This window comes from Euwallacea fornicatus, chromosome 14 (genome assembly GCF_040115645.1).
Source record: "Euwallacea fornicatus isolate EFF26 chromosome 14, ASM4011564v1, whole genome shotgun sequence".
NCBI classification, from domain to species: Eukaryota; Metazoa; Arthropoda; class Insecta; order Coleoptera; family Curculionidae; genus Euwallacea; species Euwallacea fornicatus.
The window spans coordinates 2,849,740-2,867,193 of NC_089554.1; the positions used below are offsets into that span (position 1 = coordinate 2,849,740).

The 17,454-nt window shown below is 34.9% G+C and overlaps 2 protein-coding genes across 2 annotated transcripts in view; one reads left to right on the plus strand and one right to left on the minus strand.

The window, feature by feature from the left end:
• The window catches only part of sprt (PDZ domain-containing protein sprite), a 129,534-nt gene that overhangs the window by 61,628 nt on the left and 50,452 nt on the right, over positions 1 to 17,454 (minus strand). The window lies entirely within an intron of this gene.
• The window catches only part of Pde6 (phosphodiesterase 6), a 31,039-nt gene that overhangs the window by 6,714 nt on the left and 6,871 nt on the right, over positions 1 to 17,454 (plus strand). The window contains exons 3-7 of the mRNA XM_066290030.1: positions 5,791 to 6,039; positions 12,676 to 12,819; positions 14,825 to 15,006; positions 15,413 to 15,600; positions 15,766 to 16,018. Coding sequence (XP_066146127.1) covers positions 5,791 to 6,039; positions 12,676 to 12,819; positions 14,825 to 15,006; positions 15,413 to 15,600; positions 15,766 to 16,018 — 1,016 coding nt within the window. The remainder of the gene's footprint in view (positions 1 to 5,790; positions 6,040 to 12,675; positions 12,820 to 14,824; positions 15,007 to 15,412; positions 15,601 to 15,765; positions 16,019 to 17,454) is intronic.

Genomic DNA, 17,454 nt, shown 5'->3' on the forward strand with positions numbered 1-17,454 from the left:
ATTTGTTTACGCATCTATTCAGATTTAGGACCTGCTGATATTCTGTAGGAAATTTTGTGCTGAAATAACGTGAAGACTAATAGGCATTTTATGGACGGAAATAAATTCCCAAGCGAGCGTTTGCCTAGTTAAACCCTAGTTTTGTAACGAGGAATACTGTTTGTTTACCTTAAGGTTGCAGTTTTCTAAAAATAATCTAGGTTATTATGTTAACCATGAAAGCGACCAGGGCTTTCGTAATTTTTTACTCAAGAAGATTGCCTGTGCACCTTGAGATTATTTTCTCAAATCAATATTTCGTCAATTTCAGGGAGCGTTTTATGATCATAAAATACTGAGCAGATTAAGTGATGAAAGGTTTTTTTTTGTCACTGAATTTCCACTAGGCTTCATTGCAAGTAGTAAATTTTTAAATCATTGAAGTCCAGAGGTTGCCCTAAATTTCAGCTCGTAATTTGTTTATCATAGAAGCTGATCTTGTCAAATTTACTCAAAGAAAAACAGGGTCCGACGCTGCCCGAAGCTAGCAAACAGTCTAAATTTTTCTCCTGGAGATCCAATTAGAAATAGTTAGTATTTACATTAGTGCAGCAAAATATCATAGCTGTTCAATTTTATTTCCTTTTTACAAATACAAGAGCAAACCTTTTAGGGGAAATTTGGAAGTTAAATGAGGCAAATTCCATGACTTATCCTCCTTTCATGAAGTCGTTATTAACTTCCGTGCTTCTTGGAAAGTGAGGTAATTTATAAATTCATTATTTTATTTCCTTTCACTTTCAGCCGCCTATACTACAAGATAGGGCGGTACTCCGGTATATTATGCAATTTTGAGACATTTTATTGCACAACAAACTTTATCCGCGGAAATCTAATTCATTTTCTATTAAGAGAAATAATTTGTGTTATCATATCATTGATCACGGTCTCCTAGGCTTTTCTCCCGGCAAACTTTTATAAAAAAAACCTCTTGCCGAATATTCTCCGATTATATTTCTATTAAAAGATTAGAAGGGGATTTTTAAGGAACGAATTCGAGGTGGGAAATTTGAGACTATTAAAGTAATAACGACAAAATGCCGAAGCTTTTGAAGATCGAGGATGTTTCTAGAAGTGTTTCCTTCAAAGCAACAAAAAGGAGATTATTGAGCCTCATTGCTTTTAACGGAGTTTTGGTCGTAACACACACTGACGCAGTTGGTTTTTCTGTATCATACGATTCTCTGTACCTTCAATAACAACTGGGGTACCCCGTGAAGTTGTCAAATTTGAGATAACCATAGATAATTGTTCCTCTTTTCATTCACATGTTCAATTATTGTAATGATTTTAGGCCACCCGGATCTAGAGAATTTAATTGTAAATTTATAAAAAGTCCGCAAATACTCAATATGTCAGAGTATAATGATGCAAATGTAGTGGACATTTTTATTTCCATTGAACTGAGTGAATTGAAAACGTTCTGATTCAATTGAAAACGCTATAAAATGACTACACATTTTAACGCTCATATTTGCTTACTTGTTAATGTTCCGATAAAATCTAATTAAGATGTGACCAAGGAAGTCAAATGAGGTTTTTATTTATTAAAGTTTTGACCATCTGATACGTTGGACATTCCATTGATATATCACAAAGAAAACATAAATTGTATAATATTAATTCAAAATCAGGGGGAGGTACTTTGGTATTTAACAACAGCCAATTTCAATTATTATAGCTTATTATTATTAGTCAAATCATAAAAACCGGAGAATCAAAATTGTATTATTAATACGCTCTGCGAGAAGGTGTTGAAGGCTAGAAGGTTCACATAGATCTATCCCTATTTATTCTTCAAAATCGAAATACGTAACTGGTCATGCTACGTGAATTGAGTATGTGTTTGGAACTTCGAGGCGATAGTAGAATAGTGCGACAATTAAATAAAAAATAAACAATAAAAAAAATAAACGAAACATTGTCGATTCTAAAATACGCTGATGGGCAAAATTAGCGGACCACCTATAAATTTCAAAGGAATTTGAAGAAAACTCGCATACCTAACAGAAACTAATTTTATTTATTCAGAAAAGAAATAAAGGAATTACATTATTTTGTGACGGATTTTTAGGTCATGTTGTGCCATTCTTGAAGAACTGCATTTTCCAGCTCAGCCAAGTTGTCAGGAGCAAGATCTCGTCGTCCAATATGTCGTTGGAGATAATCCCAAACACGTTCAATCACGCTCAAGTCAGGACTACGAGCTGGCCATACTAAACGTCGAATGCCAACCTCGTTCACATATTAGAGCACAATCAGAGGTTGGTGCGGCCTGACGTATCGTGCATAAGCAAAAATATGTCTCCAATGTGAGGTGCAAAAGATACGATATATTCTTCTAAAATGCTTTGGATATATCTGAGAGGATAATGCTTTTTCTTGTATCACTATCAGGTCTGTACGGGCCTCCAAAGAAATGCCACTCCAAAACATTATTGAACCGCCATGAAAAGCCACTTGGGAAACCATACAATAGGCCAAATAAGAATCCGTATATCCATTGAGATGCTATATTTCTCTTCGTCTTTCCAATAATTTTGAGAAATCAAAAATGTACTAGAGGCAGATATATAATAGGTGTAATAAGGTATTCTCTACAATAAAATAGAAGTCAATAATATTTATTGCAAATATAAAATAAACAATGATTCCAAATTCCCGCAGCGAAAAAGTATTTTTATGACTCCAAAAAAATTGGTCCTTTTCATGATATTCATGCATTTTTCATAAAATATCGGAATGTGGTAGTTTAGTTAAATATATAAAAAGAGTTTTAAAGCATTTTGGTGATTGTAAAAATTCATAATAGGTCGAGAAGGTAAAGAATTGAGCATGGAAATAAAGAAACTTATTGTGCGCCATTATCAGCAGGTTCAATCCATACGAAAAATAGCCGAAAACTGTAGACAAACCGGTTAGTACTGTACAATATACTATAAATAAATATTACAGTACAGGCCTAGTTGAAAATGAAACACGTTCTGGGTGCCCTTCGAAAGTAACGAAGCGAAATGAAAATTTCACTATAAGACAAATTTTGAAAAACCCACATGTGAGTGCTCCTTTTTTTGGCTGCCGAATTAAAATCTGCCACTGGACAACGCATCATCCAGAAGTCATTAGCGTTCGTGTGAGAAAAAATTATTTTCATGACAGGAAACCCGCAAAAAAACCATGGATTGGTAAGAAGAATCGTAAAGTAAGAATGGAGTGTGCAAGAATCCATTTAAACCAGCCGATAGAGTTTTGACATAAAGTTATTTTTTCGGATAAAAGTAAATTTAATCTTTTCGGATCCGATAAATTTTTATGGAGGAAACCTGGAGAACGCATGATTTCTCGAAATTTGCAACCTACGCTTAAGCATGGAGGTAAAAACGTCTTAGTCCGGGGTTGTATGGCCGCAAGGGAGGTGGGGCTCCCTTCACTTTATTAAAAGAAGGATGGACAGATTTATGTATAGGGACATATTAAGTGAAAATTTACATGTCAGCACCGAAAACACTGGAGTAGGATTATTACTTTCAACAAGATAATGATCCGAAGCATGCTTTCAAGCTAGTGCGTGAATAGCTGTTGTATAATGTTCCCTACCAGCTCAAAAAAGTCCTCCACAGTAACCGGATCTGAATCCAATCGAATATCTATGGGATCATCTTGATAAACAAATCCGAAAAAGGCGAATTCTAAACAAATTTCAGCTTCAGGACGCGCTAAAGGAGGAATGGCAAAATGTTGCTAGTAACTTAGTCAACTCCATGCTTTGATCAATACAGGCAGTTACCGAAGCTAAAGGACACCCGAGGAAATGTTAAAATGTTTATCTACCACTGTAATGCTAAAAAATAATAAAAATTAATTACGTGTACAAATACTTTTTTGGTGAGAATTTTAAATTATTGTTTATTTTATATTCGCAATAAATATTATTGATTTCTGTGTTGTTGTAAGGGAACACTTTATTATACCTATTATTTAATGAAAAGGTGTTTTTGATTTCCAAAAATTATTGGAAAGACAGGAAAATATAGCATCCCAATGGGTGTACGAATACTTTTTTGGCCTACTGTACATGCTTGGCTGTATCTTTCATCTGGTCTTCTCCAGGTAAAAGTGCGCCAAACGGCGGATTTTGAGCTCACGCTGTCAGTAAACAAGACTCTTCCAGTCATCAAAATGCTAATGGATGTGTTCTCAAGCAAGCCCAAGCCAGCTCCCTTGTTGGTTACGGTCAAGAGAGGGCTTTTTGCGGAATGTTTTGCTCTCAATGCGGGTTCATTGAGTTTTCTTCTTACTGTTTTGGAAGAAAACACAACAATTCGGCCGTTTTCGAGTCAACTTTTTAAATCTAATTTTCTATCAGGGACCGATTTCTTAAAGCTTGCTGATCGCCTAATATAACAACGTGTAAGCCGCTGGAGACATCGACTCATGGTGTTATGGCGAACACCCAACCTTCGGACGATCTCACGTTGGGTATACCCTTCTTCTATCAAAGTGGCAATTTTGATCCCATCATACTTACTTAAATTTCTGGCTGGGGGCATTTCGGTACGTAGATACAAAATCAAATCCAAGACAGGATAAGAGTTGTTGACAGTAATGGTGCAACATTGCAAATAGCTCAAAACAAGTGGTGATGCGCTAATTGTGCCCATCAGTGTTTTACTCGTTCTTCATGGGTTTCGAATAAGAGCGCATGGAAGAATATCGCTTGATTAAATCCATCTTTACAATTGCAAACTTACGTGAGTACTACCTTTCCTCATGATGCCTCATTTTCTCAATAATTGCACACAGCCTCTCTCCCATTTAAATTAGAGCCAATATATTAGATACGTACCGTTATTGAATGAAATCGTGTCTTTCCGGAAAATTGATTATCCATTTCGCATGAAAATCTGTTATTGCGGTACAAAATTGGCAGCTAAATACGTGATTTAGCGTTTGCAACCTAAATATCATTCCAGATATATCGGGCCATATATCATCAAAAATCCTGAGCAACTTTTCATGGCTTGGCACGGAATTATTTAATTTCGAACGGATGTTTCCTTCCGAAATAACGTATTTTCAGTATACGATTCGAATAATTGTATCGAAAAAATATTAGGCTTGACTTAATGGCGTGTGATTGTAATTTCTCTTTGTCTACAAAAGACATGCTAAATTCGTAACGAAAGAGTTCAATAAATATTCAAGGCACGGACACTAAATCACAATCGATTTTCCCGGCGAAAGGATTTATTGCCATCAGCGAGACCAGAGAGTTATTGTTTGCCAGGAAATCCCTGGATCTTTACGCCTAAACCGTTTGGTCCAAAGGACGAAATGTAAATTAGAAGACTTTAAGTCTAGATCGATTTCAATACAGTCAATATACTTGTATGCATCTACTTTTTACATAGAGGTTTTAATTAATTTTTCAACCCCAACACAACTTCCACCTTCAAAGTTTCTTATTAGTGTTCTTGAGAGCTTACTCTTCCATCGATGCCATAAATATTTAAATAAACGCGGAAAATGTGATTATCAGCCTTGATGTCAACAAAGGATCCGCTGAGGCACATTCATAATTTAATATGATGGCATAATAGCACAATAGTACATATGTAGCTAGTTATTACGCTTTACATTTATAGTACAATAGACCATCACACAGCCTGTCAGGGGTCACATTTTTCCTAAAAATGTAGTTTGTTGCTTTCTTCCAATTCCATTATCTAAATTGAAAACATTCTATTGCAGGATCCTCGGTTTAACAACGAAGTTGACCTCCGGACCGGCTACAAGACCAATATTATCCTCTGCATGCCCATTTGCAACTATGAAGGGGATGTTATTGGCGTCGCCCAAATTATCAACAAAACGGATAATTCTCCAGAGTTTACGAATCATGACGTTGGAGTGTTCCAGAGGTATCTAACATTCTGCGGGATTGGAATTCAAAATGCTCAGCTCTTCGAGGTGTCGGTGTTGGAATACAAAAGAAATCAGGTACGAATTTAATTCGTTGATTTGAAGGATTATTTTTTACCATGTCCTCGAGAGTCCTCGGAAGTATTTTCGAATCGGAATAATCTTCAGCGCGGTGGTAACATTTCTGTTTCTTCTGGAATATCATTTCATCCTCGATTCTCTGGGTTACCTACGTATGTATACGAAAGGTTTAAACAAAACTGGCGGTCGTCGCCATAAAATGTAACGAACGTCCAGTCGAATTCATGTAAATATGCAGTTTCGTCCGACCCTATTTCAATCTTTGACTGTGATGAATTAATGCATCTGGGACGTAATAGGGTGTCAATACTAGAATATTTCAACAAAACATCAGACATTTCTTCAAAATTTTTCTGGTTGTTGGTCCCATATTAGGCGCTTTTACGTCCAATTATGAGAGAAGCTTTTCGTTGGTTTTTAATTATTAATTATGCAATAAACCAATTACTACACTCTCCGTATAGAACATTTCTGTAGCTGTAATGTTTTCCCCTCTTTGTAATAAGCCAGATCAATACAGGGTATGCCACGAATATGGGCCTCTATCCGTATCTTGAAACCCATGACTTGGAAAAAGATGTAATTTGGGTGGCATACTAAAGTAGAAATAATCTATTTATTAAAAATATTTTTATGAAAATACCACTTCCGGTAATACCGGAAATGAATGTCAAACCGCTTATTTTAAATGGGAGACCTTATATATCATATCAAATTTCGATTCTGAAGTGCACTATGAACATTTTTTATGTGAAATGCTCTATATCTCAACTTTAATGTTTTCGAGATATTTAAAATTTTCCAAAAAAATGACAGTTGTCGTAGTACCATTAATGTTTTTTTTTTATTTCTCAAAGGGCTGAGCATTTCACGATGGAACTATGCGCTGGTGTACAAAATGCTTTACTGCCCTTAGACCAGTGAGTTAAATCATTCTTTTTCATACAGGATTTTCAAAAAAATAGTCATTGAAAAATTGTAAAAAAGTTATAATTTTTTACACAGGAACTCTCTATTTGTTCAACGAATATATATTTAACAAAAAAAATATGTGCTACTTTCAATTCTATTGTCTATATTTAAACCTAGCCGTTGTCGTGTTATTTATTTAAAAAAAAAAACACTTTTTCACGTTCAGGACTCAGCAAGTATGGCGACACACGTAAATTGCACAAATGAACATTATCTCAATATGTTTATTACTTATGGTGAATGTAACAAAGTAAAAACCAGAATATATCGCAAATTTGACATTCAATCTAAAGAAAAAACGAGGCCCCTACAAAAAATTCTTCAGCGCATAATAGATAATTTTAAAACTAGCGAATCTGTTTAAACGTTTTACAGAACAAACACGCATATTGTTACTGATGAAATAACAGGAAAATTGGAATTTGCGAATTGTTCGAAAATACATTGTATGGCTACAAATATAAATTTATTTTAAAAAAATTCAAAATATTTCGAAACTCTAAAATATAAGTATAGAACGTTATATATGAAAAATGCTCATAGTGTTCCGCAGAATCGAAATTTGATATAGTATGGAGTGTATTTCATTTAAAATAAACGAGTTGACTTTTATTTCTAATATAACTGGAAGTGGTATTTTCGTAAGAATATATCGATAGATCACCTCTACTTTAATATGATACCCAAATTTCAACTTTTTGTTAGTCATACTTTTCAATTTGCGGATAGAGGCCCATATTCGGAGGACACCCTGTACACTGTTGGGCGGTAGTAACGTGTGTGACAGAATGTTCAAGTATAATTTTCCCTAAACATATGCCTGCATCGACAGTTTTAAATACAGTACTTTTTAGGTATTTTTTATTGCATGTAAAACTTTAACCAAAAGTTTTTATCCTTGAAGTATATACCATTACCTCCAAGTTCCTCTATGATTACATATTTTCCAGAAGAATGGACTTTCTGAAGTGTTCCGTCTCTTTAGCTACCATTAGCATTGCCCTAACTTATTCTTGGACTTGCACCTATTCCAAACCTTTCATTAAATGTGATAAATGAGCTCGAATTACACCAATTATTATTTTATACCGTAATATATTATATGGTATTACCAAAATTTAAAAAAATCAATGCCAAGCTTAAATTTTGTATTTAACTTCAGATTAAATTGATTGATGTATTTATTAAGCATTATGGATTCACATGACACGTTTATTATTACTTTTACCCGAAACTAATCCTACTGGCTCATTGTCGAGTCTCGTTTATACCTTTGTGTGAAGGAACTGAGCAATAATTTAGCAAATACTTCAAAATATCTTTTAAAGGTGGGAGAATGTAAAAATCTTTTCGCTCCAGCTGCAAGCCAATAGAATTGCATAAAGGATGAACTATTCAATATTCTTACTATTGCCAATGCTGAAATGTGGCTTCATGGAGAGAGCTGGGTTTGAAAGATTTTTGTTCAATAAGAACAGAATAAAATATCGTGAATGTGTAGTCTGCGAAAATATTCTCCATCATTGCATTTTCACTTCCATTCATATAGGCATTTATAATAAGTGAATAGAATTTTTTTTAACTGAGACGCAGATGTGACTTGGAGAGGCGCAAGAAAGGGTGCCTTGAGGGGGTTGTCCAATTTCATGTTCCCTTTCTGACAATCAACCACTTCATGATGTTTGTGAAGCATCGACCGTTGTAGTCGTAAACCATTTTTTGATTCGTGTGCGAAGTTACTATAGACATTCACATAGATTGTTGCTCAATGTAATGTCATGTTTGAGAAGAAATATGGGTCGAGAGCCATAATGGAAATAAATAAAAATAAATAAATAAAGCAAGTTAAACTCTGCTTCGAATTGAGTACCTATCTAAACAAAATTATGCACAAAGATGGTAACGACGTCAACGATCGCTTCCCCCCTACTTGGTAAACAAAAGTTTGAAAGCCCCGTGGGTTTGCAGCTTTATATTGTTTATGAAACAGAGGAATTTGTGGCAAACGCACGTGTGGAACTTTCAGATGGATTTTATTTAAATTATACGCTTCAAGCAAGCTTTCTGTTCACAGTTATCCATATGTATCAGAATCTTTTAGCTTCGCGAGGAGGTAAAGTTTAGAGTTGAATTACGTAGAATAGAAACGGGAAGATCCCGGCTCAATTTCCTTGAATGCTAATCCCCTTAGAATTGCGCCACTGGATCGAATATTGGAGAAAAAGGTTTAGTGCAGAATATAAACAGCGTTTTGCTGTACTCAATTCAATGGAACCGTCGCTAATCAATACTAGTATTGCTGATGAAAGAAATTAAAAGCATTTGTTTATTATTATTATGCAGTGTATTTCTTAATAGATTGTAAAAAATTAAATGAGCGAATCATGCAGTGATTTTAAGATAAAAACTTCACATAAAGGCGTATCCCAAATTTTTTTCGTTTCGATTTACAGGATGTTGAAATTTAATTGTTTCTTTTGATTTTCATTAAGTTCTCTGTCATTTGTAGAGATAATTAAACCAAAATTATTAGTAACAATCGTTTCAGCATTACAAGGGGACTCAAATAACAATAATTTGGAATAATCTGCAGGGCGTCACTTTTTTCGTGGTTGCTCTTAATATTTTATATCAGCAGTTTATTTTACGATGTTTTTAGATTTTATTCATTAACTTCATTAAATCCGTTATGCCGTTTATAAACTTTTTTACCTCTCCAGTTTTGTTAGTAGGAACAATAGTTTAAAAAATGTTTGCAAAAGTATCTAACCATTTTCATCCCCTTTTACCTAAGGGTATAATAAAACGGCAAGATAGTAAAATTACAAAATGTTGTAAATGGTAGTTAAACTATTAGAAATACACTTGTAATTTTTTATAGAGTTCGGCAGTCGATGAGAAAAAGGGTAGAATCTTGTATTTTGGTAGGAGGTGGTATTTTCAGCAATCACTCTGATTATAACACAAATTGGTAGTTTTACTTTTTGCAAATACCTCTGAAACTATTGTTCCTAATAATAAAAAAATCGAAGAAGCAACATGTCGATAAAAGACATAAGAGATGGAATGAAGTTAATGGATAAAATCGAAAAATATCATAAAAAAGTTCTAATTTAAAACATTGAGACCAACCACGGAAAACTTAACGCCCTGTAGAGTGTTTTAAGTAATTGTTATTTTGGTTTGTCCGTAATGCTAAAATTATTCTTACTTCCAATTGTGAGTTAATTATCTTTACAAATAATAAAAAAATTAATGAATATCGAAAAAAATTTTCAACTCCCTGTAAATTAAAAGAGAAACAATTTAGGGTATGCCTTTACATGAAGTTTTTACCATTAAATAAGCTCACGATTCGCCCGTTCCATTTTTTACCATCCATTAAGAAACATCCCGTATACAGGGTGTTTCCTAACTACGTGTAAAAAATTTAAAGGCGTAATCCTCGACTGATTTTGAGTAAAAAATGTCTAATAAACATATTTCCGCAAATGCCTTGTTTCCAAGATACAGGGTGTTGAAATGTGACAAGAAAAAGAGATTTTATTTCCAAAATGACTCAATTTGGGTGTTTGAATTTTAGAAAAGACAATTTTTTGGGGGAATGCTTTAATGATTAATTATAAGAATTGCTTTTTATTAATTATAATAATACCACCAAACCTTTAGAAACCTTTAAAACCTTTTTCAACGTCTTTCAGTCAACACCCTGTATCTTGGAAACAAGGCATTTGCGGACATATGTTTATTAGACATTTTTAACTCAAAATCAGTCGAGGATTACGCCTTTAAATTTTTTACACGTAGTTAGGAAACACCCTGTATAATGCAAAGTAGTTGTCAATGTATAGATTTCTGTTGTAGAACTTCATTCCACTGTTGACATAAATATTTTACACTTCTATTCCAATAATAATATTTTTTTCTGTAAGGGAAAATATAGTATTTTTACGAATTCTGACACTGTGAATTATTCCACATCTAAACGGCCTTTTGCACGAAATTCGTATCTCAAACGGCTTACGAGCCATTTTCTATTAAGTTTTTAGATGCACTCCCAAGTATTTACGAATACAAGGTATGCTATCAAACCCATAAAATGTAACACGAGGAATATTTTAGAAATTTTTACTGACATTTTCAATACCGATAATTAGTCGTGACTATACTAATGAACATCTTGTTTCATTAGTGTGATAAGTAAATTGTGTTATACTGTCACGAATGCCTCGACACAATCAATTCACTAATAATGAGACGAGAAATATAGTTTGTGTTCATATGCAAATAAGTTTTAGAAATCATCATGCGGCTGAAACGTATCTGGAATTTTATCTCAGCAAGAGAATTTACGACAAAATGGGGTAAGATTGCTTCATTTCGTTCAAAACCCGGATAATCGAAGGCCAAAAATTCTCACTGTGGGACTTTCTCGGTATACTGGAGGGTCCAGATATTAACGCCAGATGTAACTTTGAAGCGATGAGGGTCAGCAAATCATGAATTTACGCTGGACCTATAAAGTATCCGTTCCTGACGTTCAACCATGAGGATCTCGGCAACTATAAAAGATATGAAGTCGGTTAAATTTGGGCAAAGATGATAACTTTCGGAGGTAATAGAGAAAAATTGATATTTTGGAAAAAGTTTACTTTTCTTTAGCTTATTTAGCGAGGAAATTGACAATGCCCGACACTTCATCATTGCAACTTTTCTACTTCTACATGCGGCGATGTCATATTTGAAATCCGAAGTTGTGATTTTCGGTCACGTTGGCCGGCACGTTTCTTTCCCCACTAGATTATTATTTATGACGAACTATGAAAGACCTTAATTATAGATATGTACCAAATATCGACTCTAGAATTTGTAAGGCCCTTGTGTATCAAATCCTCAGTTATATTTTCCAATTCCGCAGAAAATCTCTTCCTGTCAGTTAAGAAACTCCATGCTTCGCGCAATGTATTGTAGTTATTTATTTCCATTTTGGGCTAAAATCTGAGAGAGGAAAAAATTCACTGCTTGCATTTCGCAAGAGATTAAATCACTCCTCCATGATGCATCCCTCGAGTATTAAGTCTGAACGAGATGCCCGCAAATCCTTGGATATGAGCAATTCCAAGAAGTACAGAAGTGAATCAGGACTGTTTTGCAATCCCGAAAATGAAGTACCTTCTAACTGAATAGGAAGCCGAATAAACCTAAATCTTAAAGTTTCACCAGTTCGACTCTCTCAGGAATTCGGTTGCCGATGGAAATCAGAAAGTACGGAATTAGTTGGAGACTTTCGGAGAACAAACAAGACATTAATTTTATAAATCGGTTACTTATGTGACTGGAACCTTAATAAGCTATCTAAGGCTTTTGCATGGACGATTTCGTAACCTTTAATTTCCCTTGGTGGCAGAAAATAGCTGTAGCAAGAATTTGTGGACAAGGGAGTAATAATTTGCTCTAATACTCGACTTAATCAGTTCAAAATGTAGTTCCAACCATGTCGTCTCATTTAGATATGAAATTGAGTCGCCAAAATGCTCCTCCATTTAATAAAGCAAAGCGTCGTTTGCAATTAAAATATAATCGTATTATTTTAATCACATTTTTTTAATTTCTTCTTTCGTTTAATTTCGCCGTGACTGACTTTCCTCGATCTCTTTCCAGATTTTGCTCAATCTGGCACGCAGCATATTCGAGGAACAGAACAATCTGGAATGTCTGGTCACGAAAATAATGAGGCAGGCCCAGGATTTGCTGAAATGCGAAAGATGTGCGGTTTACCTTTTGGACCTTGATTGTTGTGAAGCAGTAAGTATAGCCCTAAATCCCTTTTAATTTATTCCCTTTAAAGCTGGATTTAAACTTGCATTTCACGCGTAGTTAAGAACTTGCATTAAATTCATAATTTCCTTGCGCTGACACCTACGAATGTTATAGTTCCCATTTTGGTTCTATTGTAATGTAAATAGGCACTTATTTGCCAGAAAATTCATGCTGCAGAGTATTATGCAAGTTTATAGAGCAATTTAAAAACGCGTAAAAAGCCCTTTATAACGAAAGTGCCCTAGGAATATTAACACCCTGATCATTAAGGTGCACTATATTGGCTAGGGCTTTTGTAGAGCGTTCGTCTAATATTAAGGTTTTCCATGTATCCAGTGAAGGCCAAAAGCCAGAGCCTATTTTTTGCTATTGAGGCTTCCAAATCTTAACTAATGACTAATTTATACACAAAACAAACACAATATGATCCTGAACATAATGGACAGTGAAAAGTAAATGCTTCGCTTCAAGTCAATTTATCATACTCACTTCCGGTTTTGAGATTGAAATTCAGAAAATTAATTTCAACGTTATAGTTTTGTCTATATTTCTATTAAGTGAATATGGTATTAACCTAAATTTTCAACTTGCATTAAGAAATTCAAATTGATACTAAAGAATCATTAAAAGACCCTCATGATGAGGCTTTTTTCAGTTTTTCTCTAAGGTTTATGATAGTTTTAAAAATTAACTAGTATTCTGGTTACTAGAAAACTGAGGTCAAAACCTGATGAAGAAGTCGCAATCCAACGATACGTTGTCGAAAATATAGATTTTTCGCGACAGTATTAAAATGAATTGAGTGAGCATATAACAGATCACTCGACGCTACTAAGCTGAAAAGATTAATTTTTGTAATTTTGAAGTAAAACTTGCGGAAAACTCAAATAATGCACAGTTAGTTTAAAATTAAAGGAATCGCAAGGTTGATTTAAAATTAAAATTGGATCAAGAGCAAAGAACAACAACCGTGGAGACGATGAAAATGGCATACCTATGCCATACGCCTAAGCTCCTCAAGCATTATTAAGGCCATTCATTCACTACCAAATAATTAATGAAGAGTTGTCGCAAGAACTGTTGGGATAGATTTGGTGCGTTGGAGAAGTTTCAGACAGAGTTGTTCTTCAGAAATTCGTCAATACAGAGAGTCACCCAAAGTTGAGTCCCGAGTCACTGGGGTGTCAAGGAAAAAGAGTGGACATTCGAGTTGGTCGGGGAATTTCCTAATCACGGTTCAACAAATATGAATGTGAACTTTAGGCCATAAAGTGAAATTGGTTACAATTTTTTTTTCACAAAGAGGACAAACTGTTTTACGGAGGAAGAGGACGTTTACGTGGAGGGAAAAAATTGTCTAAGGGCGCTATTTCAGGATTTTACCGCCGTTTACCACTACAATTACTGCTAAATGCTAAAACCTTTCCACTTTCATCTTATAGCTTTTCATGTTCTCTATATTCTTTCCCGTCTTAACTGACCCATCTCATGAAGGTGAAAATTAATTTGATTAATTCGAGCAACTTGTCAGCTTAACTTCTAGATCGATCTATTTAAAAAGGAAACAGACCTGCTTATTCTGTTATAGCTAGCGATTTCACCTGCTCTATCTAATTAAAGCTGAGAAGATGGGGAGAATGAAGGCAATATCTCCCTCTTCAAAGCAAATTAACCTATTAGGATATCTTTTCAAATGCTAAAAAGGCCATTTAAACGAAAACGTTCTCTTCCTTTTGTTGTTTTCTCACACAATTCTCCAGCTATATACGGAAGTTAGTTTAGTATAAGTTGATGATTGGAACTCTCATTCAATATATAATTTAAATCTCCAGAGCTAAAGCATGCTTAAAGATATTTGAGGAGCGCTGGTTTTAAAAATTGCTCAAACCACTGAGGATTTATTTTACATTAAAGTCACGATTGAGATTGGGAAAAACACGTTGATTATCACGTACCTACAGTTTCCTTTATCTTAGTGCTTTCATTTCAGAGCCATTTACAGAAGATTATAGAAAGGCCTGGAAAGGCCATTCAACGTCCGATGCCCCTTAATAGGATGATAAGCGGTTCCGTAACTGGACAAGATATGATAGACAATTTTTTAAAGAAGCCCAGTCCTTTTACCACCATTTTTGAGCTTAGAGAAGGTGGCGCTAAGACTCTGGTGTCAAGGTAGTTTGACCATACATACCTATTAATATAAGTATTAATACTTCCTCTGATTGCTACCCTTGGTCGATGTCACCCCCTGCAGATAACTATTCTTAGTCTTGTTGTTTTATTCGATAATCCAGAAAGCAATAGAAATGGAAGTCTTTGAGAGCACCGACCAGATGTAATCAAACAGAGTGTTCTTAGGTTTTTACGTTTCGCAACAGATGTTAAAAAGACATTAGGGATAGATTTGAAGGGAGTTATGGGAAGAAAAGTAGTATATAAAAAGGAAACAGATATATTATCTTAGTTATCTATGTGGTTTTTGAGAAGTCGTACAACATATTAAGCAAAAATTTCATAACTTTCGTTTGATTTTCGATTTGGTATTTGCTGCGAGTAGGACATTTCAATCTATTTTCAGACCATCTTCATACGACTTGGCAGGTTCAATTCTAGCTCAAATAGCCGGGTATGCAGTATCATCTGGTCAGATACTAAACATCGGTGACGTAGGCGAGTGGTTGTGTGAGAAACATAGCGAAGGAGATGCTGAATCTGCACAAACAATACTGTGTATGCCAATCATGAATGGACAAAGGACTCTTATAGGTAACACACATCTCCACTCTAAAATCAACTCAGATTTCTCATCAAATGACTAATTGGAACGGACAAAGCCACTTAAGCTTACTTTTGTTTTATGTGTGTCAAAGCTCTTAAAGATAAAGCGAAGAACGGCCGTAATAAGACAAGCCGCTCTCTTTTTTCTTTCAGGCGTGGCACAATTAATTAATAAAGAAAACGGAGCACCCTTTACAGACAGTGATGTTTCTCTATTCGAAGCCTTTGCCATTTTCTGTGGCTTGGGCATACATAATACCCAAATGTATGAGAATGCGTGCAAGTTGATGGCCAAGCAAAAAGTAGCGTTGGAGTGTCTGTCATATCATGCCACAGCTAGCAACGAAGCCACGAGGAAACTGGTCCGTGAAGAGATTCCGTCAGCTGAATTTTTTAATTTGTACAGGTGAGTACCTGTTGTTTTTCCATTTTTGTCTAAACAGAAAATGGGGATATTTTCGCGTCGTTCGCGAAAGAAAAATACCGGTTCACGTACCGAGGGAAGTAAAGAATTTACTTCCCGCCGGGATTCAACTGCCGGCTCTAATTAAATGTCCCCTAATTTCAAAATACGTTTTATGTGTGAATCTCTATTCATGAAAATGGTATTTCATGTCCAAACCATTAAATTTCCTTTATCTTTAAGGACACGTATTTTTTCTGTAAAAAGCGGTAAAATTCATCATTTTCGTTATTTATCAAACGGTAAAAATACAACGGCACGGTATTCCGAAACACCTGGTACAGTCGTTATTACGTACTTTGATATGAGAAGTAAGTCATGAGTAGACCTTTCATTATCTGAGACATTAAACATACATTTATTGATCTTAGTCAAACATTCGTAAATATCCTGGGGTATATGCTAGCAGCAGTTTCTTTACAACTTGATAGTAATTATCAAAGTCCAGAGATTTTAAGTTTTGCCTGTTATGCCGTTCAATCAATCGATCCAATAGCATATCTGGAATGTTAATCTGTATATCTTATAGACCGGGCTAATACGAATAGCTGTGCTAAAGAAAGTTTTAAAAACGTGATTTTCCTAAGGGTGATTTTTTTTTCTTAAAGCCGACAATACTATCATGTATAGGAAAACCACAACTGTAAATTTTTAGAATGTCTAGAAACTGAACATTAAATGTGTCCGTCTGAAAAATGATCAAAGTGAGGATCTCGAAAACATTAATTAGACACACATTAAAAGTCCATTCAGCTGGAAAATTAGGTACGGGACGGCTATTTCGCGCTAAAAAGACGGGTGTGTCATATAGTCCTGTGTTATGATGACCATTAGAGGTCTAATAAAGTGTATGTAGGACGGTGAAATATGACTCCAAATGCTTTTAGATCTATAAATTAGCTGGAAGTATATCGGTGACATAAATATACCTTACGCCACCGTGAACGAAACGGACACTGATAAAGATGATAAATCGGTTGGCTGCGTTTGCCAAGAACACATTAGAAAAACGTGACCCTGATATTTATACAGGCGAGCACATAAAGATTCATACTAATTTTTTCCATGCGTTTTGATCTGATTCTCTCTAGGCAAACGCCTTGTGACTGTGATAAATGTGCCCAGGAAAGCGGACAGCGATAAATTTGACAATGACTTTTGGAAACGGGAACGTGATTAAACTTGATCTTTTATTCCTTGAACATAACACAGTTTTAATAAAAGCGTATGCTTAAATCTTATGCCTGCAACTAAGTTTAAGACAAATTAATGGCATGTAATCTTTTATCCTCACGTTAAAAAGAAATTTGTCAGATACATCAAAGTGACTGAGAAGGAAAAGGTTTCATATTATAAACTTACTTCCGCTCAGATGAACT